Consider the following 14,143-nt stretch of genomic DNA (forward strand, 5'->3'; position numbering starts at 1 on the left):
CAGCTCTTGTGCTGCAGCTGGAATCAGTACAACTGGAACAACAGCTCTTCAGGACTCAGGCTGGAGACGCCATGCCCAGCACAGTAACACCTCTGTAGGCATTACCACTCTGGAAGCTCACTCCAAACCTGCAGATCACCCCTAAGGGCTGAAAGAGGGCAAATATCTTCTTTCACTTGGTGAATGTTCAGGGAGCATTAAAAGAAGATAAAAGTCCTCACAGAGGCACAGCTCAGCACATCTGCTGAGTAGCTGGGTGCATGGCATGTGCCTGGCTTGAGAGCACCTGCCCTCCCAGCCGGCGGGGTAAGACATGTTCATCACCTCTTGGGAGGAGGGGTAGGCAGTGGCAGGCAGGGAAGGAGGGAATGTGCCTGCAAGCTGCTCTCTTCTCCAGCTAGTGTTGGAGCTGCCCATTGCCCACCCCCTGCCCAGCCCTCTCCAAAACCTCTTCAAAAGACCTCTTGAACAAGCTATCACTCACATACGCCTGTCTCCTTTTGCTGTCTCACTGCCTAGCCCTCACTGCCTAGCCCTATCTTACCACCAGAGCAGATTCACTCAGGGTTGCTGTTGCTATTAATGCTGCTTTCACACCCTCCTGCAGGTGCTTCCCTGCTCGGCAACGTGAGCACCATCCAAATAAACCTGCAGGGCGCACTGATTTAGCTGAGCTCATCACATCTCTGCACCGCAGCAGAAGGACTGCCCCGCACCAACAGAAATCCCCATCGGGACACCACGCTCTGCTCAGCACTGGGAAGGGGGGGGCTCAAAGGACCCACCTGTCCCCAGCCTGGCACCAGGCACTGGAGAGAAAAACTGTCCCCAGCAGGATGACAGGAGGGATCAAAAGGCAGGATGAGAGGGAAGAGAAAAAGACACAGGAATTTTAAAATAAGATACTGAAAAATGACTGAAGCCACCCAGGATAAGTCAGATGAGGATGTACTCCAGCATCTTTTCCTTAGCCATCCCTGAATCAGCACTTTTGTGGGAGGTCATCTCAAGCACAGCTGGAGGAACACATGGTGATTGACAAGCCTGTTCGGAGCTGGGAGTCCATCAATCCTTAAGAGGGCTGCTATCTCCTCAAGTCCTCCTAATGCATCCCAAAGACCCAGTTCCCAGCCTGAAGCCCCATACCAGCACAAACATCTTCCTGAAAAGCATGCTGAGGCAGGGACTGATCTGTGGTGGGGCAAGGGCTTATCCTGGCTGCACAGTCCAGGCTGAGGCGGCTACAGGAGAGATACCAGCTCTGGCCGAGCAGAGTTATTCCACAATAGGATTTAGTGTTCCCTCCACACGGGGAGGCTTTGTTTGGGCCATTACTACAGGGTTGCTGAGCGACGGCAGAGATGTGTGACACGGTTTACATCTTATTAAAGTTATAAGGTTTCACTCAATGTAAATGCCAAACAAGTGCTTGCCTCGCATGGCCTGGCTGCAAAATAAATATGTGGCTTGCTGGGACAAGGATGTCAGTAGGATGGTCCTGACGAGCACACAAGGAGCCTGCACTGGTATCCCGGCTCCTCATCACAAAGAGAAATGGACAGAGATGTTTAATCAGGTCCATGGGTCTTCTGTTAGTCTCATGCTCTCCTGATATACCCCATCTCTGGTCTTAAATGCAGGGAGGTTAAAAACTAACAGGGCCAGAAGAGGAGCTGAAGAGATACTCTGTGCTAGATTCCTGCCTCTACCAGGTGCTGACATAGGGCAGGGGCAAAGCTGACAATAGAGCATCCTTCTGAGGAGCAGCACCTCCATGGTGGGAGCTCTCCCAAGGGGTTGCCATAATCCCAAGACTGCTGAAGTAACCAAACCTCAGGCGTCACCCTCCAGGCAAGGTCCCCACATCCAGCCAGCAAGGGACAGTGGGGCCAAGATGCAGCAAGTCTTTTAGCTCCAAGTAGATACTGAGTGGGACTTGCAAACTCATGCGTGCCTTTGAAAAGTTGCTGGCCCACTCCACTGCTGGAGGTGCCCCAGAGCAGCTCCCCAGGGACAAACCTCCTCCCTGCTAACATCTCGGCCAGAGGCATATGGCCAGCCTGGAGCAGGGACCACCCAGCCAACAGCTCCAACCAAACCCCGGCTGAGATCATCCATTCATTGTCTTTGTGCTCCCCATTACCCTCTCCAGCTCTGTCCGAAGGTAACTTCCTTATGGACATTAGTCCCCAGCACTGGGTGCTTCAACACAGCCCAGGTCCCTGCTTCGCCTCTCCCTGGCTGCCAAGCAGGGATAATGATGCTCTACAGGTGATCCAGGCTAAGATAAGAGCCAGCTATCATTATTATCCCAATTACTACTGACATCTCAGCCACATATTGTTTCAAAACACAGTGAATCACCCCACTGAAATAACAGGGCTTCCATCAACATAAAGAGCAGCCAGGCACACAGCTCAAAAATAAGCCCCGGCTTTCCCTCAAGCAAAACAGCTGCTGCTTGCAGAGCCATGCTCCTAATGCAAATAAATCAATATTCCCATCGCCCAAAGAGACCCACGTCTTGCCTCAAACCGAGGCTATAGCTGCTCTGGAGATAGCTCCATTTCAGGAAGTGAGAAACCGTCTAGAGGTGGACTTTCCAGGGGGATCTTGAAGAAGGAAAATTTTCAGCATTTCCCTAAAGAAATGCTAGTGAAAACCCCAAGTGGGAATTTCCCATAACCTCTGCTCTCCAAACTGCACCGAGGAGTCGAATGATTCCAGTTGTTATTGGAATTTATTATTGTGAGAGTTTATTATTGTCAGTATTGGGAGAAGGGTTAAAAACCAACCAGAGCAGTATGTTGGTACCATTTTTGTGTGGAGGGAAACTACTGCTAATTGAGAGATGAATTGCTGCTGCAGTTTTTGCCAGCTCAAGCACTATGGGAAGATGGTCCACACCAGGAGCTTGGGGAGCAGTAGCTCAGCTATGGCAGCTATAGCTGCCTCAATTGTAGTATCACAGGCACATTTAGTTAAAATAAAGAAAGGGCTTTTTAATGTCTCCATTTCTTCTTTCCTCCCAAATGGTCCTTTCCTTTCATCAAAAAAGCCAGGAGCTGCTGTTATCCCACAGCATCACCCCAAACTGCAGCCCCCAGAAGCATTGTTAATGGTACCCTTCCTTAGCAGCAATAAAGAAAAGAGGAGAGTAAGTCCCGGGAAAAGCAGATTAGACAAATGCTCTCATCCCCCCTGCCAGCACGCAGGCGGGAGCAGCTGAGTTGGCAGTGGGGTTTGCCCAAATGCTTTGCCCCTGCCTCCTTCCCCAAAAGGTCATCACCACCCTGAGAAACACCGAGGCAGGATGTGCAGGTTCAGCTCTCTTTGCCCAGGGCAAGAGAGGAGGAGTGGGACGAGGCGAGGGCTCGGGGCTGCCCTTTGGCTGCCCGGGCAGCTCCGCGTCGCTGCCAGCCGCCTTTGTCTCGGCAGCCCCGGCCGGCCGGGAGCAGGAAACAGGAGGAGGGCGGGAGGCCCGTCAGGAGGAATAATGGGGCCGGACAATCGCGCCACTGATGTCACCCTTCCTGCCATCTGCTCCCAACGCAGGCTGTGCCCCCCGCCCACCCCCGTCGCCCCCCCCGCTTCGGCCCACTGCCCCCACTAGCCCCGGTGCGCGGAGCCCGGGGCAGAGCAGGGCTGGGGGGTGTTGGCCAGGGATGGCAGTGGAGGCAGGGAAATGACACAAGGTATTGGATGTCTAAACCAGCTTTCAGCGTCCCCTTCTGAGGAGGGTCTGTGCACGTCGAAGCAGCAGACCATATTGATTTCTGTGGGTCCCAAAACCATGACCCGAGTGGCTGAAATGGGAGGAGAAATTCATGCAAACACACAAATGCATGCACATAAAGGCTTGGATACCCCGAGTCACAGCTACCACTCCTGCTTTATGCCAGATGAGAATACAAAATGATCCCCTCCCACCGTGGTTCTCCTCTCCAGCTTCCCAGGACAAGTGGCTTAACCTCTCAAGGGTGTCCTGAAGCTTAATTAATTCCTGGGCTGCGTGTGCTGGGAGAGCCAGCATGCAAGCGGTGAGCATGGCAGGGGCTGTGCAGAGTGGCACACTCTGCCTCCTCCTGTGGATGTGCCAGGAGGGATTTAAGCCGTATCGAAAAGAAAGGAAAAAAGGAAAAACCCATGAATTGAAAACGGTGGCATCGCCTCTCCTCTGTCTCCCTGTCATCCCTGGTTATAATCATGTCCCGAGCCAGTACGTGAACCATTATGATCCAGGAGCAGAAGGACGTGATCCTTCCATGCTCCTTCCATGGGGACAGAGCAGGGAATGCCAGGAAGGACCAGCCAGCCCCTTTGGGAGCCACTGCTCCTCTGCAGCTGGAAAGCTGCGGATGGCATCAGTTGATGTTAACTCTTCCATGCTTCCCCCTTCCCTATCATCCTCCTCCTCTTCTTCCTCCCCCTTGCGCATCGCTTTTGCTGCTGCTGCTGCTGCTGCCGCTCCACGTGACGGCGGCCACTGCAGAGGTGACCCTCGCCGGGAGGAGGGCGGCCGCACCGCTCTCCTCAGAGCTGGCGAAAAACTGATTATTCTGCTTTATTCTCCCGGGGATTTAAGAGCAGCTAAAGCCGTTCAGGAATCAGTCTCTGCAATCCCCTCCAAATCGCCCAGCCCAGAGCATCACCGAAGCAGATTGGCGCGAGGCTGGCCCCCCCGCGCTGCCAGTCCCCTTGATCCCGAAGGGGTGATGTCACCGGCAGCCAATGCGGGCAGCGGTGGCTTCTCGGGGTGGCGGGGGGGGGACACGACGCAGATGGCTCCAGCTGGGCCGAGCATTTGATTAATCGCCTGAATTACCCTCGCTTTGCCATAAAATTACAAGGCAGGAGGGGGGAAACGGTAAGAGCGAACCGGCAGGAGGGCGGGCTGCGATGGCAAACCACCCTCTGGATGGTGAACCACCCTCCAGCTCGTCCCGCAGCCAGCGCGGTACCCACCGCCGCAGCTCTCCAGCAGCATCTCGGCACCCAGCGGCGCAGCCCTCCGGCAGCACCTCAGTGCAGAGCAGGGGCCAGCCCATGGCACCATAGGGGGACCCGGCACTGTTCTGGTCGGGACTCCAGCCCAGCTCCGTGGCTTAGAGCCACCTCTATTATTTAACCAGGAGCAATAGAGAGAGGAGCCTGGGAGAGATAATATGCCATGACACTGGATAAGAGCTTCTGGCGTCACAGGGGAGGAGGATTACATGTCCCTGAATGGAGTTAGAGATGACAGAGGGGAGGGGAAGAGTTTTTAGCAGGGGATTAAGCTTACAGCTCTGGGAAGGCTTTGGGGGGTTGTTTGCTGGCATAAGACAAGTCCTAAGGCCGATATACCTGTTAGACTTGCTTGTCCTGGAGCAGAGAGACACGTCAGTGGGGCAGAGGCAACAAACAGGTCCCTGAGGACAGCCCTGTGGCCACATGAGCTCATGCTCCAGCTCTCCAAAGGGTGTCACAGAGATGGTGGCAGATACTGGGGTCAAGGGATGGAGGAGGAGGAGGATGCATGTATCAGGTGGCCCTTAGGCCAGCCTGAATGCCACCATGGAAGAGGATGTGAGCATCCACCAGGAAAGGTGAGGGTCAGATCCTTTACCTTCATCTTGGAGGCAGGCTGGATGAGCTCTGTGATGGAGACCTTGTCCTGCTGGAGCCTCCTCTTAACGAGCTTGGAGCAGCAGATGTTGACGGAGCTGAGGACGTGCCAGGAGTTGTACTCCACGAAGGAGCGGCTGTCGATGACCAGGGTGCCCTCCGCTCCGTTCCTCAGGAGGCTGGCCAGCTTCTTGGGGTCCATCACCTTGCGTGGGAGCCTGTCCCCAGCCATAACGGGCCTGTCCCCTCTATGGCGAGTGGGGGGCAAGGGGTGGAAGGGCAGGGCAGGGACGCCAGCACCCGTCTCCCCAAAGGGGAATGAGCGAGGGGTAAAGGATGAGCAGGGCAGCTCCTGTCCTAGTGTCCCCACACTGCTAACACGCAGAGTGCCAACTCATTGTGCTGAACCTGGAAAGAGAAGAAGGAGATGACAACTGGTCAGCTGGGCAGGATGACATTTACCTTGGGCCAAGTCCCCAAGGGCTTGGCCTTCTGAAGATGTCTTCAGAAGAGCCTAAGAGTGTAACAATCCACACTTTCTAAATACGTTCTCCCAGCCTGAGGGCATCTGTGGCTCCAGAGCTGCCCAAACCAAAGGTTTTCTCTTTGTATTTAATAGCCCTCAGTGGAACTTTCTTCCATGAATTTGTCTAATTGCTTTTTGAGGCCATGTCGGCTTTTAATTTAACAGGCACAGTGGCCAGGGGCAGGGAGTAGAATGGTTTGTCAGCTACACTGAAGAAGTCCTTCCCCTGGTTTGCTCTAAATCTGCTAACTGATGGCTTCTCTGGGTGACCCTTACTGCTTGCACCAGAAAAGGCCACATATGCCTGCTTCCTAATCACCTTCCCCACAGTTCTTACCACATCTAGACCTCATTTAGGAGCCTTGCAGGTCAAAGCATCTACAGAGCTGCCTCTTGCACAGATACCTTTTGCCACCCTGGCCAGCCACCGCGTGCCATGTTTGAGAGGCAGGCACACCAGGGACCTGCACGGGGTAAGATGTCACCTCCTTTCCCTGTTCCCAGCCCAATGGCTCCTTGCACTCAATTTGCTTTTTCTGACCTCTGCCAAGCACAGAGCTAATGGTTTCACAGAAGCAGCTTAGCTCAGCTCTAAGGCTCTGCTGCTGGATGATAAAAGCTAGTTCAGGGCCCATCAGACACATCACCAAATCAGGTTTGCTCACTCGTGTCCATCACTTCGCACTGGATTTCACCTGCCTGTTTATCAGAGCCTGCTCACGGGTATCTTTGCCAGCTTGCCTCCTGGCAAGTCAAGAGAAGATGACCTCTTTTGGAAGACAAGAAGTCGAGTTGACCTTTACTCCCATCTTCAAGGAACAGCCCAGGCATTAGGACAGAGGGCCCGGGAAGCTATACTCGGACTGTGATGGCCCCAAAGAGCCTACTGCTTTGCAGCATCTAACTCGTGCAGACTTAGAAAGGGGGTTCATATATGGGGGGATCCTGTATACAAATACCCTGTGTTTCCATCTTAGGAGCTGAGAGGGGGTCGAGTCTGGTGCTCTCTGAACTGCCAGCAGAAGAACAAGCTTCCTGCATGGGGAAGGACCCCACGGGGTCTGCAAGAGCAATAGGCACGCTGGGGAGCATTCAGCTCAAAGTGTCTTCTTAGGTTTTAATGGAACACGTCATTGCAGGCATGTTTTAATGGTATTAGGTTTTAATGCCGCTGCAGTCATTCAGAAAATAAGCCTGGGCTACTACCGGGCTCCTCTTGTTCCTGCCAGACGGTGTTTCAGAGAGAACCCACAAGCTGTTTCGTGGAAGCTTTAATGCATCTGAATTAGGAGGACTATGAATAACGTGCCTGAAAAGGCCAGCGTAAAGACTTTCATTGACTTCTGCAAGATCAGGATTTGGTCCATAGACTAGAGGAGGCTTATGAGTCACCCTGATCCAAGTAAGCCAGAAGTTAGCTCCTACAGCTGAAGCCTCTGTAGTGTGGGCACCTACTGCAATGGTAGCTCAAGATACAAACCAGATGCTTGAGTTGGACACACTACTGGGTGACATGACAGGGACCTCAGTTACCAGTTACCAAACCTGGAGGACACAGCCAGCTTGTAGGAAAAGGATGGAAAGCCACAGAACATGAGGATGCGGATTCCAGCATTTGATCTGACTCATGACACCAGCATTAAAAGCCCAAACTTCCCTGCGCTACCAGGCCTGCCTCCCAAAGTAGCAGTAGATGTCCCAGGCTTCAGCCTAAGGATCCAAGCTCCCAGTACAAAGCCACACTAGGACGTGCAATGCTTTTCTGCCCTTTGTCTCACACCCCTGCTGCCTCTGCCAATGTGTTAATACAAATTATGGGAGGGAAAAAATCCCCTAAAAGCTGCATTAGTGATGGCCCCTCCTGGCACAAAGCATTTTGGCAACCCTGCAGCACTATGGCATTGCTGTCCCTGGCCCCACGTATCATTCTGCGGCTCCTCCTGGTGACTCCAATTAGAGCTGCCCCCTCAGTGGGCGCCGGGCGGTCCCCCCACGGCAAGAACCCCGCTTCCCCCAGAACTCCTCAGGGGGCTTAAAAATTGAAACAGTTCTAATTAGGGGGTCTGAGGGGGAGCGAGGCTGGCTCCTGCTGGGATATGACACACCTCATTACGTCGCTACCGCCTTGCCAGAAGACCCCCTGCTGTACCTTGGCTATAGAGCCAGGGCACTCAGAAAGGATGCAAATTAGCCAGCTTTTCCCCTTCGTCTTCCTTTCACACCCCACTCCCCAAATCACTTTCTGCTTCCCTTCCCAATCAGGACACCAGGCTGTGAATTCCTTTTGGTTCTTACAATTACATCCAAGAAATAAAAAGGGAATAGAAAGAGTCGACTGACAAAAAAGACTGCGATAATACTGTGGCAGAGGGATGAGAGTGAAGGACTCAAGTGGGAAGAAGGAGTGAGCCAACATTGCACAGCTCCTCTGGAGATAACACGATATCTGATCTCCAGACAATGAGAAATGGGTAAACTTTGGGGGTCTCAGATGCAAACAGAGGGGTCTGGGAAAGAGAACAGATCCTGATTGCTTTACCACTCTGAGAGAAGTCCAAGCAGAAAAGGCCTGCAGGAAGTTCTGGCAGATGACCAGAAGCCCGGGTGGAAGAGATTGGAGAAGACAGACAAGGTTTCCCAGGTCAGCCAATAGCCCCTCTCGTACAGAACAACCACTCCAGCATGCCCAGGTGGATCTAGTGGCAGACACGTGTGACACGTCAAACAGGTTCCACTCCCAGCTCCATCCAAGAGAGAGGGGGGAAAGAAGGGCAAGGATAGTCCGTTCTGCCTCTCCTTCCAGGAGCCTTTACAGGGGACGGAGTTGGCCAACTGAGTGCGGTCATAGGGAGCTGTAACCTTGGCGTTAGAACCAAGACTTCTCTGTGTATGTTCAGCCAGGTCAAAGGCAGACAAGCAACTTCTCTGGCAGCAACCATGGGACATTTTGAAGCCAGACTGAGGGGTGGTGAGTTCATTCCCAGCTAACAGGTACTCCAGGTACCAGCAGAGGCTTTGAGACCTTCACAATACCTTGCAGGCTGTATGTGAGATGGTCTCTCAGATGAGCTGTAACATTGCCCTACCTGGGAAGACTACCAGAGAAGGCGGAAAGATCTCTTTATGCTTCTGCTCAGATGGCTCAGAAGGAAAACTGAAGGAAGAGGTACTCCATGGAGCACTGCTAAAGTAAGAGATCTTCTCACCATAGTGAGAGGAGACCAGGGGAAAAGGTTAACCTGGAACCTAAATTAGGGTTTCAGAAACATAGCTGTGTGTCCTCACTTATCAGTTTATTAAAGCCATCTTAATCTTCTTGAGTGTTCCTGAAGAACACTCCCTTAATCCTTTAATCCCACCTCTCCCGGAGTGCCTGTAATGAGGAGATGGGCACACAGCTTAGCTGAATGGGGACAGCCAGCAGGAGAGGCCACACTGCAGCCGAGGGACAGAAAGACCTGCAGAGCTTAGCACAAGTGGGCCAACTGCCCACTCACAGGGACTCTGTCCCTGGTGTCCCCTCCACAAATGTGCATGTCAGGTGAGGGGTGCTGGGCACGAGTCATGAGTGTGACAGAGATACACACAGCAAGCCAGGCCAAGGGCAAACGTTCAACCTGGCTGTGACCATCTTCTGGGCAGGCCAGGCAAGAGAGCAAGAAAACCTGAAACACACCTCAGCCTGAGTCTATCCATGTGGCACGCCAGGCCACAGGAACTCTTCCCTGTGCCAGCCCAACACAGATCACCAAGTGGAGGCCACTTCCCTCAATTTCTCGTCTTGCACAAGGCCCCCAGCTGAGAAGGGAAGGGCACAGATTTGGTTTCTGTTTTACTGGAGACATCAGTTGGAAGAGCAGCAGGTCTCTGCATCAATCACAAACCTCACTAACCAGCATGCCTATTTCTTGCACCAAGCTAGCAGTTGTGTCCTGGAGATCTCTACCCTCCCCATGCAGTCCAGCTGAGGAGATGCTCCCCTCACTGTCCCAGGCAGGACAGCTCTGCTGTGGGAAGCAGCTCTGACTGCACAAACACATTTCCATCATGTGAGACTGGATCTACAGCACACTCTCTGTGATGGTCATTCCAGGAGCACACTCTTCTGGTGGCACCTCCACCTTGAGTTACCAAGGGATAAGCACCTCAGGAAACACCTGCTCATTTGTCCCCAGTAATCTAAAAGCAGCCATTCCCGAAGAACTACCATCTCCACCAGGACCCAGTGCCACTGAGCTAAGTGATCTGGCTTTTCCCCCTGCAGTCCATCTGGGGAAATATTTGTGCCTTCTGAGCCCTGCAGTGAGATGCTGCCTGGCCAGGGCTTCTTCATGCTTCCAGGTCAGGTCTGCCACCAGCCCCAGGCTTACTGCTGGGACACTGGCAGGACCCCACCCAACCCCAGCTCTCCAGACACTTACTAAGATGTAAAACATGTCACTTTTTCCAATCCCCACACCCTTCTTTCTTCCCTATCCCCTCATTTCTTTCAAGTGCTTTGGTACTTTGCAAACTCCCCTCGGCAGGCTCACACTGTTTGAGGGATTCCTAAATCACAGGCCCATTACTAATTATTATTATTTTGCAGCAGCAATCAGGGACGTGGGGCTCATTAACAAGTTAGCACCTCTGGTTTCCCTGGAAACCTGCAGCTGCCAGGCAACGGCAGCTCTCCGGCCCGAGGCGATGCTACTGCAGCGCCTTCAGCTCACTCCCAGAAAGATGCTCGGGTTCTGCACGGGCTGATGAACCCAGCGTCGCCAACGGGATGGGGTTAGGAAACCACGATGTGTCCCCTGCTCTACCTCATCTTCAGTGAGCCTCAGCCCATCTTCCTGATCGTCTTCTGCCACTCACAGCATCATAAACTGCACAGTGGCTTCTCCCTCTCAGTGAGCCATGCAGGCTTTCTCCAAGGGGGAGGAATTTGGAGCACTAATGATGCCCCAGAGTAACAGTGGGACAAAATTGTCAGGTGCCTGCAGTAGCTGCTTTGGAGGTGATGTAACTGCTGATGATTCCTTAGCAGCTATTCAAGGTCCCTTTAAGAGGCAGCACAAAAGATTTCTCTGCTTGACGATGGAAAAATGGAGTGGGGCTTTTTCCTTTGCTCCTTAAAATAAGGCTGGGAAACACTGCTAACCACACACACTAACTCTGACACAAAGCTTGCTTGTTCACCTTTTCCTGGTGAATCTCAAGGATGGGGAGGAACGACACCTCCTGAGACCCAGCAGTATTAAGATGTAGGGGAGATGGCAGTGGCTTTTCTGGTTGCAGTTAAGCCAAGTTAAGGTCTGCTGCCCTGCTCGAACCCCCGACACTCACCAGGTAGACAGAGGACTCCCCCACAGCCTCATCCACACTGATCTTACAACCCCATCCCGGCTCCCTGCACAAGGCAGGCAGGGACAAGAGCCCCTCCCTCTGGGACAAGAGCCCCTGTGCTTGCCCCTCCATGGAGGGAGCATTTTGGGAAGGGGGGAAAGGGCAGCCTTCCCATTGTCCCACAGCACATCACTGTGAGGCAGCCACTGCACCTTTGCCAGGGTTTCAGGCTTGCTGATCTCATTATTTTTTTAATTCTTTTTCTTTCTGCTCCTCCTTTCTATGCCGCAGTCTCCCTTCAATTCCCGTAGGCTGGAAGCAGCATGTGAGGGAGCCCTGCAAGGAGCTGCATGCACCCAAACAGCACCCACTTGTCTCCCTGCGTCTCCCATTGCCCTCTGCACCTGCATGCCATGGTCCAGAAAGTGTTTCCCAACAGAGGACGTGGCTGTAGGGCCAGGACGTCCTTCAGCAAAGTGCCAGATGTTGCATTCACACCAGAGGAGGGATGTGGCGAGGAGGCACGTGGCAGTGCTGGCATGGGGGTGGTCAGCCTTGGGTATGCGGCTGGCAGTATGGGGCTGCTCACACTTGAACCACAGACAGGAATACAGGGATGAAAGGAAAGGGGACAAGTCATACCAAGCTGCAAGGGAGTCTTTCCCATGCACCCCTCACCCCATAAGGCAGGCTGGCTCTTCTGGTTGCAGTTAAACCCAAGCGAAGGGGTCCCTCATCCTCTCCTACCATCTGATCTCGTGCCAGCAGTTTTGGATAGGTTATGACTGCAAATCCAACTGCCTCCTAGCCAGCTTTCACCAAAGCAACCCGTGTGCAGTTAAGGATTTACAGACTGGCAACTCCCAGAAAAATTTCCGACTGCAGTCATGGTGGTCAGTCTGAAGATCTGGTCAGGAAGAGCCAACGGGGACAGGAGGGAAAGGAATTTAGCTGGAGTCTAGATGACAAGAGCAGTATCTCCTCCTCTTAGGCTTGTGCTTTTAACATGATTTATATGTTTTTCCCCTTCAGTATAAACACAAGCTTTCATTTTAAAGCCTACAAAAGCCGAGACCAAAGGTTATCCATGACCAGCCAGTCATTTAATCACTGCCTTTGCCCATGCTGAGGAGAGAGCTCCCAAGCATGCTGCTTTCTAATACCAAAGCTATCCCATTTCCATTTTCACGCTGCCAAGCCGAGAGCTGGCCACCCTCTCATCCCAGAGCTAAATGCACCTTCTGCTTTGAGCAGCTTGGCACATATCACAGAGGACATGTCATGTTAGAGAAGGGAAATCTAGTCCTACTGATGCTTCAAGGGCCCTCATTGTCCACCGCTTGGTATCCCCATCATTTGCTGCATGACTCCATGAGCCCAGAAGGCTTATCCTGGGGATAAGGTGCTTGTTTGCCTTTTTGCAACAAGAGCAGACAGAGGCAGCCCAGAAAGGTATGCACTCAGATACTTCCGCAGGGCTGGTCTGGCTCTCCTGTCCTAGGACACCAAACACCATAAATACCTGCTGGGTGCATTTGCAGTCTCTTGGAGAAAGGGTCTCCAGGACCTCCATGCTATTTTCCTGCTACACCTACACACCAAGTGAAAGAAAGAACAGGATTAAGCTGTGGTTCTTCAAGGCTGCAGATAAATAGGCCAGCATTTCACTTCTTAAGCACAATCCCCACTGACATGAGCTTCTCCATCTCAGCAGAGCGCCAGAAACAGTCACAGGTGAGGTTGAGGCTGGTGAAGCAAGCACCTAGCAAACACAGAGGCAGTCACTGCACCTGCCCAGTGCAGTGCCATTAGGCCCCCATATTTAAATGGCAAAAGGTTGTTGCCCTCTGTCAGCTTTCCCGCAGTTTCTGATGATAACCAGTGCAAACTGAGATGCAGGTGCAGTTCCCAGCACAGGTTTCCAGTCAGCAGAAGCCAATATCCACAGTTATGCCACCCCATGCCCACAAAACTCCGACTCTCCTTAGGAGATCCAGAATTCAACACAAATGCAAGGGGTATTCCATGGGATGAGGCATTCCTCAGAGCAGTAAATACATTTTACAAGACTTTTCTGACCTGGTTCAAGGCTTTCTGAATTTCCTATATACACACAGTAGCCAAATTGCTCACAGGTTTGGGATGAATTAGAATGTGTCAGCTCAGGATCCACCTCTTACCACAACCCGAAGGAGGAGGCACCAGCTCAGAGTTTCAGAGGATTACCTTTATCTAGAAAAAACACACAAGACAGGCAAAGCCCAAGCTGATGTTCCTGCCCCACTCTCTCCTTTTCCCTTGGGCGCTGTGATTCATTACCAGCTGGTTTTGTTCTGTTAATCCGAGGTGACACAGGGGTCAAACAAAGTGTTTTAAAGGTCTTCCTCTATCCTCACCACCCTGGACAGGCAGATCAGCACATGCCCATTGACCACGCTGAGCCATGGCTTGCTGGTCATATGCCACAGCTGTTTGTGTATGAAAGCCCACCGCCTAGCCCCCTGACAGAGCTGGGTATTGCAGCACTTTGTAACATGGGGCTTCTCTCTTAATCCATATTATCACTGCTATCGTGGGTGGCAAACTAGATGAACTCATTTGCTGGAGGAAACAACCAGCAATATTCCCCTCACGAACTCCAGGCAGATGTCGAAGCATGATATATATGTATTTTAATCCCAG

At 52.5% G+C, this 14,143-nt stretch overlaps 1 protein-coding gene across 4 annotated transcripts in view; it reads right to left on the minus strand.

Moving 5' to 3' along the window:
- The window catches only part of DUSP8 (dual specificity phosphatase 8), a 46,782-nt gene that overhangs the window by 26,297 nt on the left and 6,342 nt on the right, over positions 1–14,143 (minus strand). For all 4 annotated transcript variants that reach the window (XM_017811537.1, XM_017811547.1, XM_017811565.1 and 1 more), the window contains exon 2: positions 5,609–6,015. In XM_017811537.1, the coding sequence (XP_017667026.1) occupies positions 5,609–5,839 (231 nt within the window). In that variant the 5' untranslated portion in view covers positions 5,840–6,015. The remainder of the gene's footprint in view (positions 1–5,608; positions 6,016–14,143) is intronic.

Source organism: Lepidothrix coronata, unplaced genomic scaffold, assembly GCF_001604755.1.
Source record: "Lepidothrix coronata isolate B3197 unplaced genomic scaffold, Lepidothrix_coronata-1.0 Scaffold1, whole genome shotgun sequence".
NCBI lineage: Eukaryota > Metazoa > Chordata > Aves > Passeriformes > Pipridae > Lepidothrix > Lepidothrix coronata.